Raw genomic sequence first — 22555 nt, forward strand, 5'->3', positions numbered from 1 at the left:
CATCAGAGGGCGGGAGATCCAGCAGGCGGTCGCCGCGAGGTCGCGGAGAGCATGAGCCTTGCGCGGCGCGGAGGCTGGAGGAACTGCCTGCGGGGCCGCGAATGGCCCGCGCCCGCCCCGCCCCGCACTGGAGCCGCACGTGGCTGCTGAGCTGGTGGAGGGTGGCCGGTGCGACTGTGGAACTGAATTTTAAAATCTTATGTCATTCTAATTAGCTAAGATTTAAAGAGCCCGTGTGTGAGTGGCACCCTGTTGGGGACACAGGTCTAGATGAACAGGTGCCAGGCTTGCATGGGGGGAACAGCTGCAGGGACTTGTGTAAGCAACACGCACTGTGCTCGTGACTCTCAGTAAGGAATTCGTGAATTCTTCCCGGCGGGTCAGGGGTCAGTCTAGCTGACCCCTGAGGCCCCCCCCAATAGATCGCCTACGTTTCCGTGTTGTTCCTTAAAACGAACCTCGGTCACCACGGCTCCCACAAGCCTCGCGCTGCCGGGGAGGCTCAGGCCGAAGCTGCTTCTAGATCCGGAGACACAGGGTTCCCGGGAAACCTCAGCAGGCCCTTCTGCCGAGTGAGCCTTCTGAAGCTCGAATTCCTTTACACAACACCCTGACCTACGGTTCCTGTGGCCACGAAGGCGTGTGTATTTACAGCTCTGAGTCAGAATAGAGGTTCTGCGATCTCGGGAGCGCCGGGGTTCAGAGGACCAGGGGGCACTGGTCCTGGAAGGAGGGGCCACACACATGTGCGTGTTAAAGGGCTGTGGCTCCAGGAGACCCTGGTTTGTGGCTCCCGGGACCCAGCACGTGCCGCGAGCACTCCTCCCACGCAGACGAGAGCAAGCTGCTTCCCGAGGTTGCGATGTGGACCCCCGGCCACGTTGGGTGACTTTGCTTCAAATTGATGGTCTCAGGTGACAACTCAATACCGGGGGGGGAGAATGATTTCTATCTCAAACCAGAAAGACTGCCTGGCAGCATGGCCTGCTGGGAACACCGCGGCAAAAGGGCACACGAGGCAAGGAGGCCCGGCATCCGAGAGGCCCTGGTTAACCGGTGCCGCCTCTCCCCGGTGCCTGCCGCTGAGGAACGCGGTTCCTGTGAGCATCCGGGTCTTCCCTGCTTGTCCTCAATCAGGACTTGTCTTGAGATTTTTATCTCAGCCCAAGAAATGTTCAACTTAATAAAATATCCATTTTCTTTAGGGTTGGGTCAGTGGCCAGATACTGAGTCAGGTTGAAAAAACTCCGCACATACGCAGGTGCATGTACACTTACACACACGTGTACGCACGCATCGCCGTGAAACAGCATCCGCATTAGCAACGGCAGAGCGCAGAGCTCCCCGGGCTCCTGGCGGAGGTGCCGCGGTGATCACGGTCCGTAGGTCAGGGCATTGTGTGAGGAGGGAACTCACACGCACCTGAGGTGGAGCTGTGGGTGACGCTGGTTAGGATTCTCTTTTAACACACGGAATGGTTAGTTTTGTTCACGGGGGCTACACAAGTGAGGAGAAACAACACGGAACACTGAGTCCCCCGGCTGGACGGCAGAGGCCCTGCGCTGTCCACACATCCCCCGTGGCTTCTCCGACCAGCTAAGCGCAGGCGCCAGCGCATGTAAGTGGCGCCTGGGAGAGTTCGCTCAAACCCTCCGTCCGCGGGCCGCTCAGACCGGGTTTGAGCCTGGCATCGTCCCTGCCTTTGTCGTGGGCTCTGTGGCTCTCAGGGAGGAGCATCTTACAAGGATTACATCTGCTTTTATTCTAAAGGAGACTCCCCGCGCTCCGTGTGAACGTCCACATTTAAATAAAGAACATTGGCCATCGTTTTAAGGCTCTGATGGTAAAACACAGACACCATAACCGAAATCATGAGTTAAGCGTTAATTTTCTTAGCAACTGGGAAGGATGGAGATCTGTTAGGAGATCTATTAGAGTCTCAGCCTTCGTGCTATGAGGTCTAACAGAGACAGAGCCACGGCAGCACACACGGGAGAAGCACAGGACAGGAGGCACGGGGCGGGCACCCGGAGGACACACAGGGGAAACCTGGTCAGACCAGGGCATGCAGGGGACAATCGTGCTTACCAGCTTGAGAGAAAGCTTCATGGACAAGTTCAAGGGGGTGACGGGGAAAGAGAGAGAGAGAGAGAGAGAACACATCAGAAGGAGAGGAACGTGGTCAGCCCCACCGCGTTAACATCGCAAATCCACCTGCCGCTCGTGGGAATGGCGCGGAGCGGATCTGTGCCAAGTTCCCGGGAGGGGCCGGTCCCACCGGCCTTCCCTTCGCTGCCGTGTCGCCGAAGCAGAGCACAGATGGGGAGGCAGGGTTTCCGTGTGTAGTGCTGTGTGGGCCCCATCAGCCCGGAGAGAAACGGAAATAAGTCTGGAGTCGCTGGCATGTAACGCTCATGCGAGACGGCCTTCTGTTCACCAAACGTGCTGCAGACTGAACATCTGAAAAGCAACCGCCTCCCCAACGTGCAGGCTGTATCTCCACGTGAAGGAAATCTAATAAGTAGGAACACGGGCGTTTCTTACAGGCGCGTGGGCAAACTCTCAGGCTGCTGAGTAGCAAACCAAGGGCTGGACGCGGCTCTGAGAAACTGCCTCGGGGGCCAGGCCCAGCGCCCGCCCGGAGGGGAGGGGGGACCTCACAGGCTTTCCATCGACGGAGCCCTGCCCACAGCGGGAGCGTGGCACTTGGGGAATGAGCAGGGGCAGCTGTTCTAGAACGTTCGCTTTGGGAACTAGACAGCCGCTGGTCTCAACAGCCAAGGCCACTCCTGGCCAGGGCCTCCGGGGCCATCATTAGGAGCCTGCAGCTGCCATCCTGCGGGGCCTGGAGGTGAGCAAAGGTGTAGGGATTACTGGGCCCCAAACAGACAAAAAGGCCTCTCAAAATTCGGAGAAGAAACGCTTGGTTCTGCATTAACAGGTGAGGCCGGCTCTGTGGCCATACAAGCCAATCTGACAGTTCGGTGCCTAGGAGCTGCTGCCAGCCCTAAAGGCTCAGGCGACGGGGAGTGGGACCCAAAACTATCTCGGAGACAGAGTTTCGCAGAAAGTGCCCTTTCCTTTTCCATTAGGAGGAGGGAGGGTGTTCAAATTCCTCCACCGGATTTAGCAAGTCTCATTCTAAAGACAAACTCAAAGTCTACACCTCTTTGTCAACAGGCCGAGGTCGTCTGCAGGAGGAAGCGGCCGTCTTTTAAGGAAAGAGGTTGCGAGACAGAGCTTGGGGGGACGGGGCAGACAGCCGTGGCCGTTCTGTGGGCAGCGACGGCGACTCCTTGAGCCCCTCCCGTGAACTTGGCACAGACCTGCTCAGCACAGTTTGAGTTCTTTACAGACAACGCTGATGGCGCACAGCGGGAAACGCTGCAAATCCCTTTCCCACGGAGCACCCGGCCAGAGACGGATGTTCCTTGCACATTCCCGCTCCACACCGCTGCCTCAGGGAGCCTGGGATTGGAGGTCGGCACGCGATCTGCTCTCCATTCAGCTAGTTCTGTTTTTTAAAGTTACCCAGTCTTTCTTAAGCGTTCTAAAATACAGGAAGGATCCTGCCCTGGCCGAGCTGGCTCAGTGGACATAGCGTTGGCCCTGGCACTGAAGGGTCCCAGGTTCGATTCTGGTCACGTACCTCGGATGCATGTTGCCCAACCCTGGGCTGCCAGCAGGAGGCAACCAATTGACGTGTCTCTCTCACATCGACGTTTCTCTCTGTCCCTCCCTCTCCCTTCCACTCTCTCTAAGAATTAATGGGGAAAATATTCTCTGGTGAGGATTAACAAAAATAAACAAGTTAAATAAAATACGGGACCCTAACATCAAAACAATAGCCTAAGAACATTACCACTTCCTAATAGTAAGTCGTTAGGACTGAGAATAAATACCAGTAGAAATAGGAAGTACAAATTCTGGGACCCGTTCCCTTTTCCCGCCATCACAGTGTTTGCTACTGCTTTGAAGGATTAGGAACCGGTTCTCGGTTTTACGTGGGAAGCCAGCCAGTTAGATCTTTTGCGATTAGAAACCGAACCATCTGCTAAGGGGACGGTTTAAAGGCTGCGTGCGTACGGTGCCTTGCGAGGCCCTGGAGTACTGAAAAGCTGTCAGTGTCAGGCGGCAGTTATGGAGCCTGGGAGGCACGAGGTCAAGGGCACATGGGAACAGAGCTAGCGCATCCATGTTACCGGCAGTCACAGGTACTAACCTCAAGTACCAGAAAGGGGACCGCGGGAATAAACACCCGAGCAAGGTGTGCGAGGGCCACAGGAAGTCGGTCCACTCCTCTGCGACCTTGCGCATGCTTCACGGATTTAGGGGGCTCTCCAAGCTTTATGGGGTGACTCCCTTAGGGATCACCTGTTACGGGTGTGGAAGTGGGTGACCGGGCCACACAACTGCCACTTGGAGAGCGCCATCCTCCTGTGACCACGCTCGCAGCTGCATTTTATGGGGGAATCCTGCCGTAACACCTCCTCAGGCTGCAGTCACCCTCCATGGAAAGGGGAAACCAAGCTCCGCTTACTGACCTTTTTAGGAAGTTTGGTTGTTATTGGGAAGTTTGGTTCCTTTTTCCATACCAGTTTCCCGGGGGAAGGAGCCTGGGGTTGAATTTATACAATTAGGCTTTTTTCTCCCCGGGGGCCCGGGTCTCTCCATTGAGAATTTCATTTCTTGGTGGAAGCCTACCAGAATGCACTGGGTCCCCAGTCCTGGTGGTGGCAATGGGGTTAGTGCCTGTGCCGTGACTGCGGGCCTGGCCGTCACACACACTTACAACATAGTCCCTAGCCTCAAAGGCATACGTGGGTCTCCCTATCGTCCTCTTCTTGAGTTCTCTGTGACAACAGAAAGACTGAGTCTGCCAATAATCAGCAAGAGAACACGACACAATGAATAAAAGGGAAGCAACCATTGGATTGTAACATCGCACCAACCATGGGTAAGGATTTTCAAAATCATTTGAGCAACTTTGGTGGCCTTTTCCCATATAATTAACTCTAAAACATGGGACCAAAAGGTCCGCACTTTAGAAGTCCTTTGCTCAGACCGGAAAAAGAAATTCTAATTTAAGACGATAAAATTACACTTTGTAGATTGCAGATGGAGAACGTACTCCCTTGGGCGGAGATGAAATAATGGTTAATAACGCTCAGGTGGCATGCCAGTCTTTAAAGATGTTCAATGAACCAACGTTTTCTTACAACTGTCACCGGCTGACAACAAAAAAGATTTTATCCTGTCTAATTCTTTAGAAACAAAATCGGCTAAGAAGCGTTTGCACAAGATTTATACATTCTGGTAACAGAAACCTCTCCAATCTGGGTCTGAAAGCTGTAAGCACGATACATTGAAAGACACATTGAAATCACAGATTGGTTATCTTCCTAGGATACTTTTCCTATCTGGGGCACCATAGTCCTCACGCTCAAAGAAGAGAAGAAACAAAACTGTAGCAAGGACTGTATCACTTTAGTCATGTGCCTTCTGTTCTCAAATTGCTTGAAAATCAAATTTGTTCCCCCAAACCGCCGATTTGTTTTTCGTTTTGAATTTCCTAATCCCACTTCTATAATCTATTTCCTTTATCTTTTTTCCTTCTCCTTTTGCTTTCTTTTTTTTTTGCACTGCTACTTCAGATTTGAAGGGACATCCAATCTGACCCGACTAACACAGAGAAACAAAAACATGTGTGTGCATGTGTGGGTAGAAGAAAACACACTCACCATTTAGGAAAATTCAGAGCATAGAATTGAGGGGTAAAAAATAAAATCCACTGTGCTACTTATGGTTTAAAAAAAAGAGAGAGGGAGAGAGGAGGGGTCCTTTCAGTTATCAAAGTAACCAGTTCCCTATTTCGCCGTTGTGTGTGTGTGTGAGTGTTATATCTTTTTCTTACACTCACTGATCACTGACATTCTCGGTCTTTTCCTGAACACCGAGAGGCCCATGGTCTTTGTCCCTTAGGTTAAGGGGAGCAGCTCAGTTATCTAAGGCAGTTACCCTCCTTTTACACGGAAGGAGGGACAGTGGGACTTATGCTTGTGCCGGCACATCCCCGGCAGCTGGGCCGCAGCCCTCCGCCCCGCCCCCGGCGGATTAAAGAAGCCTCTTGGGGTGTGCGGGGGGGAGGGCCCCACAGTTACTCCCGATACCAAGCTTACTTATCCTTATGAAGGGAGGCGGGGGCAGCTCCCACGGGCCGCAGAGATGTGCTCAGGACGCTGCCATAACTTCACTCCCACCTTTCACACGGCTCTCCCCTCTGGGCTATGTGACTTAAGCACCTGCAGCCGTCATGAGACCCGCCCACCTGAGTCTAAGCCACCGCAATGGGTCACGTGTGTTATAACAGATTCTCTCTCTGTGCATGTCACAGAGCCCAGCCTGTGAACAGGCCCCGGGCTCTCACTCCTGGCTGCCCGTCTTCCTAACTTTACCTTTTTATGCCTCAGTTTTCTTATTTTTCCGTAAAATAACCCGAGTAAAGTAAATGAGCGTGGAGAACAGACTCTGGCATGGAATTAGCACTCAGTAAACATCGGTGGCTGCTACTTCACCTTTAAAGATAAATGCCACATCGGGCCTCTCCAGCCAGACATTCTCTCGGAAGTTTTACCAACATCTCCTACCGGTCAGACAATCTATTGGAATTTTTACCAACATCTCCTACCGGTCAGACAATCTATTGGAATTTTTACCAACATCTCCTACCGGTCAGACATTCTCTCGGAAGTTTTACCAACATCTCCTCTGTTCACCAGAAGAGCTGAAGAAACCACTGGGACCCGCATCTCCCCATCGGACCCAGAGGCAGGGCTCAGAGAGAGGTGTCCTTGTCACCCTCTGTCGTTTCAGCAATTAATTATTAAGGAAATATATCCCGACTATTCGGAGACTTCTAATTCCTCATCTCACAGGGCGCTAACTTTAGAAACTGAATCTTGAGCTTCCCTTTTTTTTGGTAAAATCAGGGTAAAATATTAATGACTTGAATGTTTTAAAAGGGAAGTGGAGAACAGTCCTTCTGGAATGTACTGAAGACAGAAAGAACGCCGGGCGGGATGGCTCCTTCCAGCCGCCCTGCTCCCTTCCTCCTCTCTTCCTCCTCTTTCTAGCCACCTGTCTCGAGTCCCAGTCACAGGTCCCGACTGCTTCCCGTCGTGGGAAAACTCAGTGATTTCATTCGCAAACAGAGTAAGTGACGCCGAGCAAACCATGCAACCAGAGCCCACGCGAGAGACAGGGTTCGGGCAGGACTTACCCCTCGCTTTAGGCTCCTGAAGCAGTGGATTTTGGGTTTGGAGGTCATGAACTCGTTGAAGCGATGGGAGAGGGGTTCCTTTTGCTGCTTGGGAGACTGGGGGCCGTTGGGAACAGCAGAGGGTGAGGCAGAGGCAGGGGGAGGAGGGGGAGGCTGATGGGGGGATGTTAAAAGGGACATAAGCTACGTGTAAGAGATGGAGCAGTGACAGTCAACATCAGAGACAAGAAGATAAAGACACAAAACAAAAATAAGCATCAAATAATATTTGAGATCCAAAGCAAGTAAAAACACAAACAATTAAATATTGAGGCCATGGTCCAAAAAGAAAACAGGGAGAATGTGCCAAAATGAAGGACAGGGTGAGAGTGCGATTCTTAGTCAGTAAAATGCCGAGAAGAACAGCAAGAGATCTTTGACAGGCAGCCCATGCGGACTTTCACATGCAAATTACAGTTCTAACCAGTTACTCTAAACCAGCGTAAGCCAGAGGGAAACGTCTGAAACCACCCAAACTTACACAGCACGATGGCAGAAAACAGAAGACCTTAAATGCTAGGGCTGGGAAAACAGCAAGATAGGTTTGTTTTTTGTTTTTTTTTAAATTAAAGAGTCAATATTCTAAGGGGGAAGCGGTCACGTTGCCTCGATCGTATGTTAAGCCCAGGTTAATGCCGCCATGCACCTACGTGTTACACTCTAAAAGAAAACGGAAAATGTTCGTGGACCCGCGTGTTAGCAGGAGTTCAAAACCAAGTCACTAGCCCACGGGAACCGCTGCAGTTAGAGGTGCCGAGAAATGGTTACAGGAGTCTGCACCCTGCCCCTTCTCCAGCCCATGTGACCAGCGGTCTAAGGAGCGAGAGGCGTGATGGGAAATGGTGAGGTCAGGCATCTGTTAGTGTGGGTGACCATGCGTCTGAAATCGGACAAATGGCCATGGCAAAGGTACCGCCACCAGAGAAGACTGCTTTAAAAGAAAATAGCACCCTGGCCTTTTTTTTTTTCTTGTGGTATTCTAAAGCTACAGGTTTAGAATCCTAGTATTTTTTTTTTTTTTTTAAGACTAAAAGATAAAAATCCAAATCTACACACTTTATCAAACTCATTCACACCAGGTACCAACCGTCAGTACCTTGTTTTTCTTGATGAACGGCCATAACTTTCCTTTGGGTTTGCCCCCAAATTTGGGCTCTGCTTTGCCGTCTCTGGAATTGGAAAGGCTGTTTTCCGACACGGTGCGCTTCATCGGCTGCGTGTAGTCCTCAAATTCGATGTCTCCGGGAGGCTCGAACCCTGACTTGTAAGCCTCTATGACCAGCTGTGAGTCCTGAAATTATAGCCATCACACACACACACATTCAAATACATGTAAATGCTTTTGACACAATGAATTATGTTCACTGCATAGATGTTATTCCCAGGAAGCTACATTAACTGATAACAAACATTTTTCTAGTTATAGTTTTATCATTAGAAAGAATAATTTGTAACACTCTAAGTCGATTGAGGTTTGAAGATACTTTCAATAACCAGTTTTCTGCATTTGGAGAAATAAATATTAATTAAGAACTTGGCTAGCCTGGCCAGCGTGGCTCAGTGATTGAGCATCGACCTATGAACCAGGAGGTCACGGTTCAATTCCTGGTCGGGGCACATGCCCGGGTTGCAGGCTCAATCCCCAGGGTGGGGCGTGCAAGAGGCAGCCGATCAATGATTATCTCTCACCATTGATGTTTCCATCTCTCTCTCCTTCTCCCTTCCTCTCTGAAATCAATAAAAATAAAAACTTGGCTAAAAACAGAGAAATTGTGCCACTATAAGCAATTCCCTGAAAAAATACAGTCACACAAAAATCTATTTCCTATCAGAAGTTCTTAAAGCAATTTAGCATACACCAAGTCAGAGCAAAGAGTAGATGACCTCTCTAATTTCTCGGTTCATTGTGATGTTACTTTATTACATAATTTTACTTCATGTAGATATTGCTCAGTCTCTCCTCTGCTAGAATGGAAGTTCTGCTCCTTTTGCTCTACCGAATCCCTAGGACCTAGATGGGACGTAACTAGCGCAGCTTCCTTCTGCGAGGTGGGGGGCTCTGTTCACGTGCGTGCAGACGCTATGAATCATTGGTGTGCACCTGGTGTGCAATGAAAGTGTGCTGGATGCCCACTCCTCGGCGTGCACTCTGCTAGGCACATTGAGTCAACATGTCCTCAGGGGGCTCCGAGGCAGGTGTTGGAGACAAATGTGTGAGGAAGTTACAAGCACAGTGCCCCAGATAAAGGAATCGCACAGATAAAGTACTACAAAAATACGAGTGATTGGTAATAACATTCTAACTCAATGGTCATCTGATTAAAAAACACACACAACAACTAGAGAAGATCATCTGAAAAGATTTCAACTGATTAGCCATAGTTATTGTAGTTAAAAGGGAAACCACCATTCTGACATAACCTTGTGAAACTGTAAAATTGCAAGGAAAAAGAAATTTCCGAGCTTCTAATGTAAGAAATTAAAGTCGGGCTTGTTTCAGGAAAGTCAAGATTGAAGACTTAACTTATAAACCTGCCATTACTCTTTCCCTTTAAAGGACCTTCAGACTATTTCGTGATTTCTGTCCATGGGCCAGGCACATAAAACCACCCGAAGCCTTTGAGCAAATGGAAATAAAGATTCAGTGGTGAGCCCTGGCAGGTCTGACTCAGTGGATAGAGCGTCAGCCTGGGGACTGCAGGGTCCCGGGTTCGATTCCGGTCAAGGCCATGTACCTTGGTTGCGGGCACATCCCCAGTAGGGGGATGTGCAGGAGGCAGCTGATGGATGCTTCTCTCTCGTCGATGTTTCTAACTCTCTAACTCTCTCCCTTCCTCTCTGTAAAAAAGCAATAAAAAATATTTAAAAAAAAAAAAAAAAAGATTCAGTGGTGATGGGAAAATGGGAGGGGCGCTCAGAACATGGAAAACCCAGACAGCGCGGAAGCAGCTATGTGGACACAGAGCCACGGCCTGCCACGAGAAGGTTGAATGAGGGCACCTCCGATACTTACAGTTTTCTCATCAATGCCCTCGGCCGCCTTCACTATTCCATCCAAGCACTTCCCGATGATTGGAATCACCTGCCGGTCGACCTCCGCGTAGGTCTTCATGGATTCTCCGAGTCTCACTATCCTCCGCTCCTCCATCTCTTGTATTTTCTGTAACATCAGATTTTGTGTGAAATTCAGCTGCCCACTGCTGTCATTTAACGATGCTGTTTTTCAGCAGCACTGCCACCATGGGTCAGCTGTCCAGCAAGCAAACAGGCCCAGAAAAGGGGTCGGAGTTAGAGCAACTGTAAGGTTATGGCTCCCTGTGCACGCATTTTATGAACCGGTGGGCTGCCCAAATGTGTACTTTACACAACTCCACTCCTGTTTCAGTAAGAACCCCAATCTCAGGTACTTTTAGTATTGACACCATTTGGTATTCGCTTTCAAACATTTCCTTCACCTTGGACCCACTGCTTTACCCTTTACCAAAAGCAGAGCATTCGGGTAACTGTCTCAACCCACGCCGGGCTGGGACGTAACAAGCGCAGCTTCCTTCTGCGAGGTGGGGGGCTCCTGTTCGCGTGCGTGCAGACGCTATGAAGCAACGTTATTGTTTTTTTCTACAACTGCACTTGAGGTTGCAAAAGATTCCCCAAGTGACAGGACATGTGTATATCTTTTTTGTTTTGTTTTAAGGCTTAAATATCTTTTTTCTCATACAGTGTTTGAAAACATAAAGGAGTCAAAAGAAAAACAATTCAAAGAACTGTCACCTGTTCAAATCCTACACCTATGAATGCTAATTGATTCCTAAAGTTAAGCTGGCTTTTTTTTTTTTTTGGGGGGGGGGGGTGTGTAACCATGATGTTGCTTTTAGCAAAGGAAGCGTTCATTTAAGAACCACAGTTCTAGACTGTAGGGCCAAACCAAGGAAGCTACCAAGGCTACTGATGAAACCTGAGATGAACAGTTTACTTCGCTTTACTGCGAGTCTACGTTTGTCGGAATGCTCCACAAAATGACATGGGTTAGAGGAAATTGAGAATTATATAAATAACTTAGAATATAACCAGCAACCACGATCCCAAAGCCACACGTTTCTTAACAAGACAAACGTACCTGGAATATGTTGGGAATGTGAGTGTGGTAATAGTCGCGCTGCTCATGGTTGAATTTCTGAAGAATCGATGAGTAATCAGCTTTGCTGTCCTCTGCCATTTGGTGACGTATTTGAGCTTGTTGTCGTGCCTGGGGGCAAAAAAAAAAAAAAGAGAATATCCCCATGTTTACAGAGACCAAATGAAAGCCTAGAATTGCGAACCAGAGGGGCTGGGCTCAAATTTACCTCAAATGTGATGTATTTAGCAGGTGCTATATTTTTAAAGATTACAGTTTACAGTCCACATTATTTTGTATCTGTTCCAGGCGTACAGCATAGTGGTTAGACAATCATATACTTTACCAAGTGTTCCCCTGATATTTCGTACCTACGTGGCACAGCACACAGGTATTACAATATTATTAACTATATTCCAAATGCTGTACTTTACATCCCCAGGAGTTCTGTAACTACCGATTTGCATCCTTATTTTGTATTTATTGATTAATCTTAGAGAGAGAAAAGAAGGGGAAGGGAAAGAGAGAGAGAAACATCAACTTGTCATTCCACTTATTTTTGCATTCATCAGCTGATTCTTATACATGCCCTGCCTAGGGATTGAACCAGAAACCTTGGCTTATCGGGACTATGCTCTAACTAATTGAGCTACCCGGCCATGCTATTGCAAATGGTAAGATTTCATTCTTTTTATGGCTGAGTAAGAAGTCCTTTGCATACATGTACCACATCTTCTTTATCCATCCTCTACTGATGGGCATTTGGGTAGCTTCCATATCTTGGCTATTAAAAACACAGCAGATGTTATTTTTTAAAAATGGCTTAGAATTTGAATTTACTTTAGGTAAGGACACGTGTTCTAATGTGTCACAAACCTCGACATTCTCTGTTGTCTGAACTTGGCATTCCTGTCTAGGGAGACACCAGAGTCAGCATTCTTTCTCACCTGCACCTGCACTTGGCCAGACTCACAGGTTTATGTCGCCTGGATGGCCCTTGTGAGAACTTCTGTGTACATAAATATATATATAACATTATATATATATAGTTTTCTTCTTAATGAGGGGGACATGAGGGAATCCATACATTTTTAAATTCAATTCTCAGTGGGGTTCATGAACGAAAAGGGCACATGAACCATGATCTAAATGGACTTTCTAAAACCCCACATTTGTCTGTCGTTACACTTTAAAGAAGCAGTAAGCCTGCACCCTCTTGGTGCTTTCTATGTTTTTGTATGTATGCTATTTGGTGGGCTTTCTCCCTCCTAAATAATCAATAATAAAATTCACAACTGTGTTCCCTCTTCTAACTCACATTTTGGTTTCTCACATGCCTACCGGAAAGGGGCAAGTGTTGGCATGTTACAGAATGGACGTTAAAGCTCCAGCCAGTACGTGAGTTCACGTCAAGTCACCCGCAGATACCAGGGAGAGTGAGGCTGGCAGTCCATCCTCCGCTCACCCAGCACTCGGAGGGTGCCTAGCTAACACTGCTCAGGAACTCCGAGACTGGGGTCCACGCGAGGCCGCACCCACCCGCTGCCAGAGGAAGGAAAGGCTTGGCGGGCAGCTGACCTGGCAGGCATGCCGCACCGAGCCAACAACACCACAGGAAAAGGGCCTATGCCAACGTCTGCTTCCTCCTCCCTGGTTGTTGGTTTGCTTTTTGCCTTGTTTTATGAACCCAACGGTGAAAACCAGAAAAGGAAAAGGAAAAGAAAGAACAGGGACGTTCAAACGCAAGCCCCAAGAAGACACGTGAGGGTTGTTCATCCCTTCCTGGCCGATCGCTGATAACATCTCCGCGGGTGTTAGCATCGCAGTTCATGTTGGTTTCCTGCCTGTGACGTGCAGGCTTAACCTGGTTCTCACTTCCTGACTCCCTGACTCAGAGGCACACGGGTCGAGGCCCAAGGTGGTCGCTGGGAGAGGCTTCCTCTGTTCTCTTCCCCATTCACGCAGACACACTTCCCAAACCAGGTCACGGTTCCAGCAGAGCCAAACGAGTTTCCTTATGGCCCGACGTGTTTCCGTTTCCTGAGGCTCAGGTACCTCCAAACCAGCACATGCGAGATCTCTCATCTCCCCTGGCATTTCAGCTGCCACTCTCTCTTAGTCGGCCGCCCGTCCTGTCCCATCCTGACCATATGCTGCGCTTGGCTTCCGCTTCTACTGTGTCTCAGGAAACCTATAATCCGTCCCCAACACGCTAAGTGCCCATCTACCCTGACAACCCCATGCCCTCCTCCGCTAAATCGCTTCCCCACCTACGCACACTCCATCTGTCCCTCTCAGGCCAACAGCACGAAGTCCTCTTAACTCTTTCAGTTACCTAGACTTTACCTTCATCGCTTGGGTATGAATATGGAAAAACACAAGGGAATTCCCAGGTAGGCCTCAAATGTCTAAAAAAATTCTCTATTTCCTTCACAAACCTTCCTCAGAAAAAGACACAAAAACCCCAGGGGCGGGGGAGGGCTCCCCACTTCTGTGAACAAGAATAACCAGCAAAAGGCGTAGAGTCCCCGTGTTCGTTTTGGAGAAACGATTCTACCTCAGTGAATTTTTTAAATAGCTTAGTTCTGAAGCAGAGATCAGTACATCATTATTATATACAGGAACCCCCCCCACAAATGCATACAAACTTAGAATATAGTTATGTTATATTTATTAAAATGCATTCCATTTAACAGCTATTAGCTGTGAAAGTGTGTATACATTTTTGGGGGGACACCCTACATATACACATACACGTATGTATGTATTCACGCATGTACACACACACACACACACACACACACACACACACACACCCCACATGAGCGGATAAATGCCTCCTGAGGACAAGTCCCTCGTGCCAGCCTTGGAATATTTTTCTGGTGAGATCTGGGGGCGAGCCCTGTGGAGGCCCCGCAGCACCATGTGGGAGGAAGTGGCTGTGATCTGCTTCCTCCTCCCTCCCCGGAATCTCCAGTGACGTCTTCGCTTTGGCTAGCTGATGGCCTTTGTAAGCATATTAATGCATAATAGTTTCCTGATGTCCTTTCATATAACTAGGGACCACTAGTGTGAACTGCGGAAGCGACCGAAATCAGCAGCCATTATTTCTTGAACACCAAAGCTTGGACAGAGAGGGCAAGAGTCCATGTATTTCCACAGCCTCCCTCTCGCTCACTAAAAGGATAGAGAAGCACTTACAGGAAGCAAACTCTTGTTGCACATTCAGTTCTCCAAGGTCACAGCAGGAAGGCAGGACTGTCTGAGCCTCCATCCCGGCACCCATCTGCTTTGAGTTAATCCTCACTTTTGAATCCCGAGCCCAGGAATGTGCCATTGTTCTGACCAAGTTTTAATGTGGAAAATCTATTTTTGTTTTGTAAGCTGTTGTGTTTAACTTGACGATGGAAAGAGCCAGCTTAATCAGTTACTTATTATAACAGGTATGTTTTTAGAACTATCTTTAATAGTATTTTCAAAAATTATCTGAAGTCACCAGTTAGTAACAAGGTGTTTTAGGAAGTGCACCTCCGCATGCTAATCTACACGAAGATTAAAGCATCACCATTTCTCATTTCTTTTTAAGCCAGTCTAACAATAGCCACTATTATCTTAAAGCGGTACAGTAGTTCCATTAATTAAAATTTCCATGCTAACACTAACAGACACCGTGTCTTACAGCAACATTACTGCAGGGCAGAGAGAAGCTCAGAGGATTTGGGCTTTTTTTTTTTTTTTTTTTAATGAGTCAGAGTCACGGAATTTAGAGATAATCTAAAAAAGCCCAGAATGACCACAACTGCAGGAGACTGTAAGTCACACACATCTTTGAATAAGACCTAGTCCACTTTCACTGTCAATCACAAAGACTGAATTTAAACGGGAGAATTTCTGTGACAAGCCCTTGGGAATCTCCCCAAATAAATCCAAGTAGAAGTATGTACTGGTTACGCATGAGTTCACTGCTGGGTAACTCTTTTTTTTTTTTTTTTTTAAGTTATCTTTATTGTTGAAAGTATTACTGGGTCATTCTTATTCTTTTTAAAATTTTTTACTGAATTTATTGGGGGAACACTGGTTAATAAAATGATAGAGGTTTCCGGTGCACAATTCTTTACGCCATCTGTATATTGCATTATGTGTTCACCACCCCGAGGTATGCCTCCTTCCGTCAGCATTTGGGTAATTCTTAACACGGTCTGCCCCCACATCCTATGGAAGTACAGCTTCCTGCCCAAGAGGTCAGACTTGCAGTTTCTAAATAAAGGAAACAATATACTAGAAACTGAACTGCAGCCCGAGGCTTCTAAACCCAAATGGGCTTAAGATAAGAATATTGGAGTGCATTCAGATTATTAGCACGGACAACGTGTGAAGTGACTTCCCTGTTCGACTTCCTGGGTCCTGACCGGGAATCGAACCATGACCTCCTGGTTCATAGGTCGATGCTGAACCACTGAACTATGCCGACTGGGCAGTAACGAGATTTATTAATTTTTTATCATGACCTCGGCCGCCTCAGGCTGTGTGACCCCTGCTCTCCCTTAAGGGATACACTTCCACCGCAGAGCTCTGGGGAAGTCGCCTTTGCCCTTTGCATGTAATATAACGAAGCACAAAACCCTATTTTTTATTACCTAAAGTTTGGGGACAGCAAATGAGGAATATTTGACAGCTCTGGTTGCTCAAATAATAGTAAATATCTCTGAAGCAGCTGTACTTTCAATACTTTATTTCCTCATTATCATCGGAGGCCAAATGCATTTTAGGCTGGGGGGGAAAGGGGCTGAAATCGAGATTTCATCCTGAAGTTACTGTTCCGCATGGCGACGTGTGGCAGCTCCGCGCAGAGCAGATGGCCTGACCGCGGGCCGGGACCCGTCGGCAGGGTGTGCGGCCGGCCTGAGGCGCAGCAAGAACCTGGCACTCGGCTCCTGACCTGCCTCTCTTCAATCCACCTGAGCTATTGACGCAATATTGTGGATATTTGGCCCACCCTCTCTCTTTAGTTCTTTTTTCACCCAATTACAAAAATGTGCTTGCTGTAAGATAATTCAGATTTACAGAGCTGTGTGGTTTACAAAATAGAAGTACCCACACCTTCTAGCCTCTGATAATCACGATTCACAGGGACAGCCTGGAGTTCGCAATTGGTGTGTGTGTTGGGGGGCAGTGTCTGCGAAAACATCAAAGGAAGGCACTGTAGCCTGGAACAAATCACTGGAAAGTTCTAGAAATACAGCTGCAAGGATACCACTACATGACACCATGGTGATCCCCAACCAACAGCTGGCAAATGAGGTGAGTCTGAGCCACCGAGGAGCTCCCACCAGCGGACACCTCGCTTCTTTTTTTTTTAATTTTTTTATTTTATTGATTTTCCACAGAGAGGAAGGGAGAGGGATAGAGAGTTAGAAGCATCGATGAGAGAGAAACATCGATCAGCTGCCTCCTGCACACCCCCTACTGGGGATGTGCCCGCAGCCAAGGTACATGCCCTTGACCAGAATCGAACCTGGGACCCTTCAGTCCCCAGGCCGATGCTCTATCCACTGAGCCATACCGCCTAGGGCTATGTCATACCCTTAATGCACCAATGTGCAGCATTTAAAAAGAAAAAATCATGTGAAAGAATATTTAGCCCAGCCGGTGTGGCTCAGTTGATTGAGCATCGACCCATGCACCCAGAGGTCGTCAGTTCGATTCCCGGTCAGGTCAGGGCACATGCCTGGATTGCCAGCTTGATCCCAGCAGGGCGAGTGCAGGAAGCAGCCCATCGATGTTTTCATATCCTTTCCTCTCCTCTCCTCTCTCTCTAAAATCAATTTTTAAAAAAAGAATATTTAATGATCAAGGAAAGTGAAAGCTGTATATAATTCAATTTTTTAAAAGTTTCCAAAGCAGTATTTACAGCATAACCCCATTATTGTAAAAATATAAAACATTAATAATGATCACTTCTGTAAGAGTGAGTAGGGAATATCTTTTCTTGCCCACAAGATTAGTAAAAGAGACAAATTTTAATGCTGGATTCTAGAAACGGGAAGGTTGAAGGCTTGCCTTTGAGGCCCCAAAAGAAAACAAAAAGCTCTGGAAAGATAACGTAGCAGGAGGGTTACCAACAGAGGAAGAGATGAAAGGGCCTCTGTCTGGAACAATGTTGTTGTATGATAAATGGCATTGTTCACATTTCCCAGCACGGCTGCATCTAGAATACATTTCCAAGTTCAAGACTAAGAATGCATTTAAAATTCCTATTCAGACTGAGTGCTGGGAGTTTTTGTTGGAGCCTTCCAGGCCGGGAACTTGCCAAAACAATGAGTCTGTCTTTGATAAATTATAAAGGCAGCTGAAATACAAAACAGAGAAAAACTTCAAAATAAGTTAACCAAAGAAATGTGCTTGAAATATTCCAGCAATTTCCTGATTTTTTTTTTTTTTTTAACAGCCTTACAACTGGTCGCCCCAGCCTGGTCGGTGCCCCTGGTGCAGAGTCACTGAAACAGGAGCGAGTACGGAGAGATAGCAAATGAGACCAGCATCTCAATCCCACAGGGGCCATTCGCTTGCTAAACAGTGTTAAGAAAAGGCCTTCTGTTCCCCCATATCCCGGATGCTTTATTTGAAAAGTAGAATGCGAAATATCTGCTTACTCAAGGTGAGTGGCCATTTCTGCTAAAAGAGAAGCCAATGCCGACATTGTTCCTCTTGGCGCTGGCACAGCTCCAAGGTGGGCCGGCGAGAACAAATTTGGGAGGAGCTCAGAGGCTCTAAGACTTCCTCTCCCTGGCTTCTAATTGCATTGTCATTGGCAAGAGCCTTGAGTTTTCAGTTGTGGTAGGTTTGAAATGACTTCTTTCTCTTCCCCTTCTCCCCTCACAAACAACCTCGCCACCGAGTATGACAATCACAAGGTTTCAGCTGAAGAGAGCTGGGTTCTAGGAAGTTAATGCTTATATGACCACCATTCTCTATTGCTGGGCAGTTACTGTGCAAAACAAAAATACTGAAAGCACTTTGTAAATATAATTCTAGGAAATATATGTTCCATAGAAGAGAAGAAAATTATTCATGATACATACCCCAAGGTAAATAAGTAAAATACTATACTTCTAGTTCTGAGAAAATGTAAGGTGTCTGGAGTAAGGTTAGCAGGTGTTTACTTACCCAAGTCACAATAGATTTCAAACAGCAATGTTTAATACTAAAAATCTTACACGTGTTATTCAGTAAATGCTATCAACGAGCTTAAGGTGTAAGATCATAGACCAGGCGTCCTCAAACTACGGCCCGCGGGCCACATGCGGGTGTTTTTGCCGTTTTGTTTTTTTACTTCAAAATAAGAAATGTGCAGTGTGCATAGGAATTTGTTCATAGTTTTTTTTTAAACTATAGTCTGGCCCTCCAACGGTCTGAGGGACAGTGAACTGGCCCCCTGTTTAAAAAGTTTGAGGACCCCTGTCATAGACCCTTCCTCGCCTTTGAGCTGGGTGACACCCAGAAGAACTTCTGTAGTGATCAGACAAGACAGCCAGGAAGCTTGTTGAGGTCTCAGGCTACAGGGGGGAGTGAGGAAAGAGTGTATTTGGGTAACAAAACCTTACACTTGTGCATGTATTACACAGGTGGTACAGAATCCCAAACCCAAGTGATGAACATAAAAATTAGTTCGAGATTGTCTGGCAGAAACAAATATAAAACCTCGAGGGGAGGATAGTCCCACAATCCTGCTTTTATGGGATTCTCAGAGAGAGAAAAAATCCCTGCTGAAGATATGCTCAAACCAAAAGGACAATAATCATAAACGCACAGAGCTGACACAATAGAGAGAAAATGACCACTATAAGAATCTGAGCTAAAAGAACATTTTGAAAGAAAATATATAAAACAAAACCATGTAACATGATTAAAGAAATTTTAAAAATCAATAGAAACCACAAGAAGATAACTTGGCCGGCATGATCACGTGGCCACCGCCCCGTGGACAGATGGGGAATCGATGGCTGCCCCTTTCGGTGGTTCCTGTGGCTCCTACTCTGGTACAGGCCCCACCCCCCTTTAGTAGGTCTGCGATCCCGGGGCCTCATATCAATTACTACTTATCATCTTACTCCAACTCACTCTCACCTGCCTAGTGCTGTAGGCACGTGCAGCGGCTCACAGGGAAGAGCTCATCTATAATACAAGCATAATATGCTAATTAGAATGGACGTCCTTCCAGACGACCTTCTGGACGAGGTCGGGGCTACGAGGGAAGCCCGGGTCCTGGGTGCCAGAGGGAAGGCCTACTCTTGCATGATTTTCGTGCATCGGGCCTCTAGTTTAATATGACCACCATAAGGTAAAGTCGCGGTACCCTGGCAAGAACACGGAACTCGAGGCATGGAGAGGTGCTTCGTCTTGGCTGTACTGCATCAGCAGGGCCACTTTAGGGTCATGGCATTTAACATTTTATACCCTTACCCTTTTTATCTATAAAGGAATAAAAGCATGATGGAGAGGATTACAACCCTTTTAGAAAATATAAAACACGCCCTAGCTGGTTTGGCTCAGTGGATAGAGTGTCGGCCTGCAGACTGGAGGGTCCTGGGTTCGATTCTGGTCAAGGGCACATGCTTAGGTTGTGGGCTCGATCCCCAGTAGGGGGCATGCAGGAGGCAGCCCATCAATGATTCTTTCTCATCATTGCTGTTTCTATCTCCCTCTCCCTTCCTCTCTGAAATCAATAAAAATATTTTTTTTAAGAAAGAAAATATAAAACACTTTGCCAGTGCCAGTTTTCTTGAGCAGTAGGTTCCATAGCATTTCATCAGGGTCACATTCATTCCGCCATTTTGCTTTGAGCATCATGATCCGTTCTTACCTGACCTCTCCAGCTAGGTCCCCTGCCCCGCCAGGCAGGTCAGCATCTGCAACGTGTTTCTCTCAGAGTCCTGGATGAAGGTCTTGCCACCTCAGTTGCTCTCTCTCTGCTCCTTCCTTTCAACTTCTACCCATTCTTCATGCTTCACCCCCAAGTCCTCCTTCAGACCTATCCCCACAAACTGTGCTCCACGTGAAGTTTTTTCAGAGGCAACATCCACAAACAACTTCTGGGCTCCGAGGACCTGCTGGTCACAGGACCAGGTGATTACATGTATGACGTAACTCAATCATTTTAACTGCTTTGTTCTGGTCATCCTCACCATGGAGTTTGGCATGTAACAGGGTTCTCTTCTTCCCCACTGACCCAGGTCTTCCTGGCCTCTCCATGGCATCATTTGCTAACCGGGGTCCTCATGAAAGGCATCTATGGCAATCCTACCGATGCTCTGCACTGTTTGTTCAGTAAATCTCCCTGCCGACGCCTAGATGCCTAGAATGTGCAAAATGTACTCAACTGATTCACAGTAGGTCGAAGGGGGAGGAACTGAGAGGGAGTAACCAGAAGTAATCCAAGGAGGTCACAAACAGGCAAAATTCAGATGGCAAGAACAGTCTCAACCAGCTAACAGAAGTCCAAAAACAGGCCACTGCTTTACACACATCACTACCACTGACGCCTCACAACCATCCCTGCAGGGTGTAATATCATCCTTATTGCATAGAGTAGAAAACAGGCTCAGACTAAATAAATCGCCTCGTTGCACCATTAGTGATTGGTAGAAACAGGATCTGAACCCACTTCCTTGTAAGATTAACATTAAGAACAAGCTCTTGGCCAAGCTAGGCCATTTATTATCAGTAAACATTAGGATGTTATTAAATGAGTTACCATATGAAAGCCTTTAGAACAGAGAGGGGCATACAGTAAGTGCCAAGTGTTCAAAGCTACACACAGACACACACACACACACACAAATAATATTTAACTTAATTCAGTTTCATTTCCTATTCAAATCCCTATATTCATGTCATATGAATGTTTGTATTCAGACCATATTTTATTTAATTCAGTTTTAGCTTCAGATCTAGGGTATAAGAAGGACTCATCACCTTGCCTTGCTCTGTTGGTATTTTGCATATTAACTAGAGGTTTGGTGATGATTATGCTTTTAGGAGTATTGAAGCAAAGCTAAGATAGATTCTAATGTCAACGTTTTAATGCAGATGAAATGCATACTGGAAATATTTCACTGGAGAGGCTTCTGAAAGCATTTAGTCTTTATATAAATTCACTTCTGGTAGCACCCCCACCCCCATATCTGATACCCTGAGATTTTGAAATTTTGGCTTTCCTGTTTCTTTTTAGATGCTTATTTAACCAAACTCAATTTTTAGTGTAAAAACCACTTATTTCAAAAACTAATAAGTGAAAAATTAAGGTTAATAAGTGAGACAGTAGTAACTTCTAGAGAATGAACTGAAACTAGGAGCTGGCTACAACTTTAAGAGTAGTTTTGTGTGAAACATTTGACCATAGTAAGTAATTTTATGTTTCAACATTCTTGTCACAAATTTCATTTTTAATGGTAAAACTAATATGAGCGTCATGGTTTCCCCCACACACACACCCTTAATCTCATCCCACGAATATTCATTTATGACATAGATCTAAGTTGTGTCTTGTTTGCAAATATAAATACATTTATTCCACATCTAATAATTGGAGAAAATTTCCATTAAATTCTATTTCCCATGGGAAATGTCAAAGGAAGTAAACATAGCTATTACTACTCAGGACAAACATTAAGAATGAAACAATAGAAACCATTCAGGATGTTCATTTAATACAAACATGCTGAGAAGCAAAGTAAATAAAACGTAAACCCTACAGATGACTTCTTGCAGGACAGATATAAACAAGAGACTAACGAAGTGTCTTCTCTAAGAATCTCTGATTTGAATACTGATCCACTTAGAAAAGAATAGTCAGCAACAACATTCATTTTTGACAGTGTGTTTTTAATTCTATACTGTCTCCTGTAAATTAAAAGCAGTTTAAACTGAAAGATCAAGCTGTAGTTGCAAAATGTATTTCCTGTATTCATACTAACCACTTCCTCTTTTTTTTTTTTTTAAATTGTTTTCTAAATTGTTACAATGAACAATTCCTTCAGACGTGTTATATGCAGCAAATCTGGGGCAAGCACTAAAGACATTAACATGCTCAGTAAAGATGTCAGCCTCCTAGTTACAGCAAGGGC

At 46.6% G+C, this 22555-nt stretch overlaps 1 protein-coding gene across 11 annotated transcripts in view; it reads right to left on the bottom strand.

Annotated features, from left to right (window-relative positions):
• The window catches only part of FNBP1 (formin binding protein 1), a 101843-nt gene that overhangs the window by 13436 nt on the left and 65852 nt on the right, over positions 1–22555 (bottom strand). For 2 of the 11 annotated variants that reach the window (XM_054727678.1, XM_054727688.1), the window contains exons 7-11: positions 11433–11561; positions 10332–10478; positions 8415–8609; positions 7280–7462; positions 2089–2103 (exon numbers count right to left, since the gene is read on the bottom strand). In XM_054727678.1, coding sequence (XP_054583653.1) covers positions 2089–2103; positions 7280–7462; positions 8415–8609; positions 10332–10478; positions 11433–11561 — 669 coding nt within the window. The remainder of the gene's footprint in view (positions 1–2088; positions 2104–7279; positions 7463–8414; positions 8610–10331; positions 10479–11432; positions 11562–22555) is intronic. The other 9 variants (XM_054727682.1, XM_054727681.1, XM_054727685.1 and 6 more) reach the window with 5 other exon arrangements.

This window comes from Eptesicus fuscus, chromosome 15, assembly GCF_027574615.1.
Source record: "Eptesicus fuscus isolate TK198812 chromosome 15, DD_ASM_mEF_20220401, whole genome shotgun sequence".
Taxonomy (NCBI): domain Eukaryota; kingdom Metazoa; phylum Chordata; class Mammalia; order Chiroptera; family Vespertilionidae; genus Eptesicus; species Eptesicus fuscus.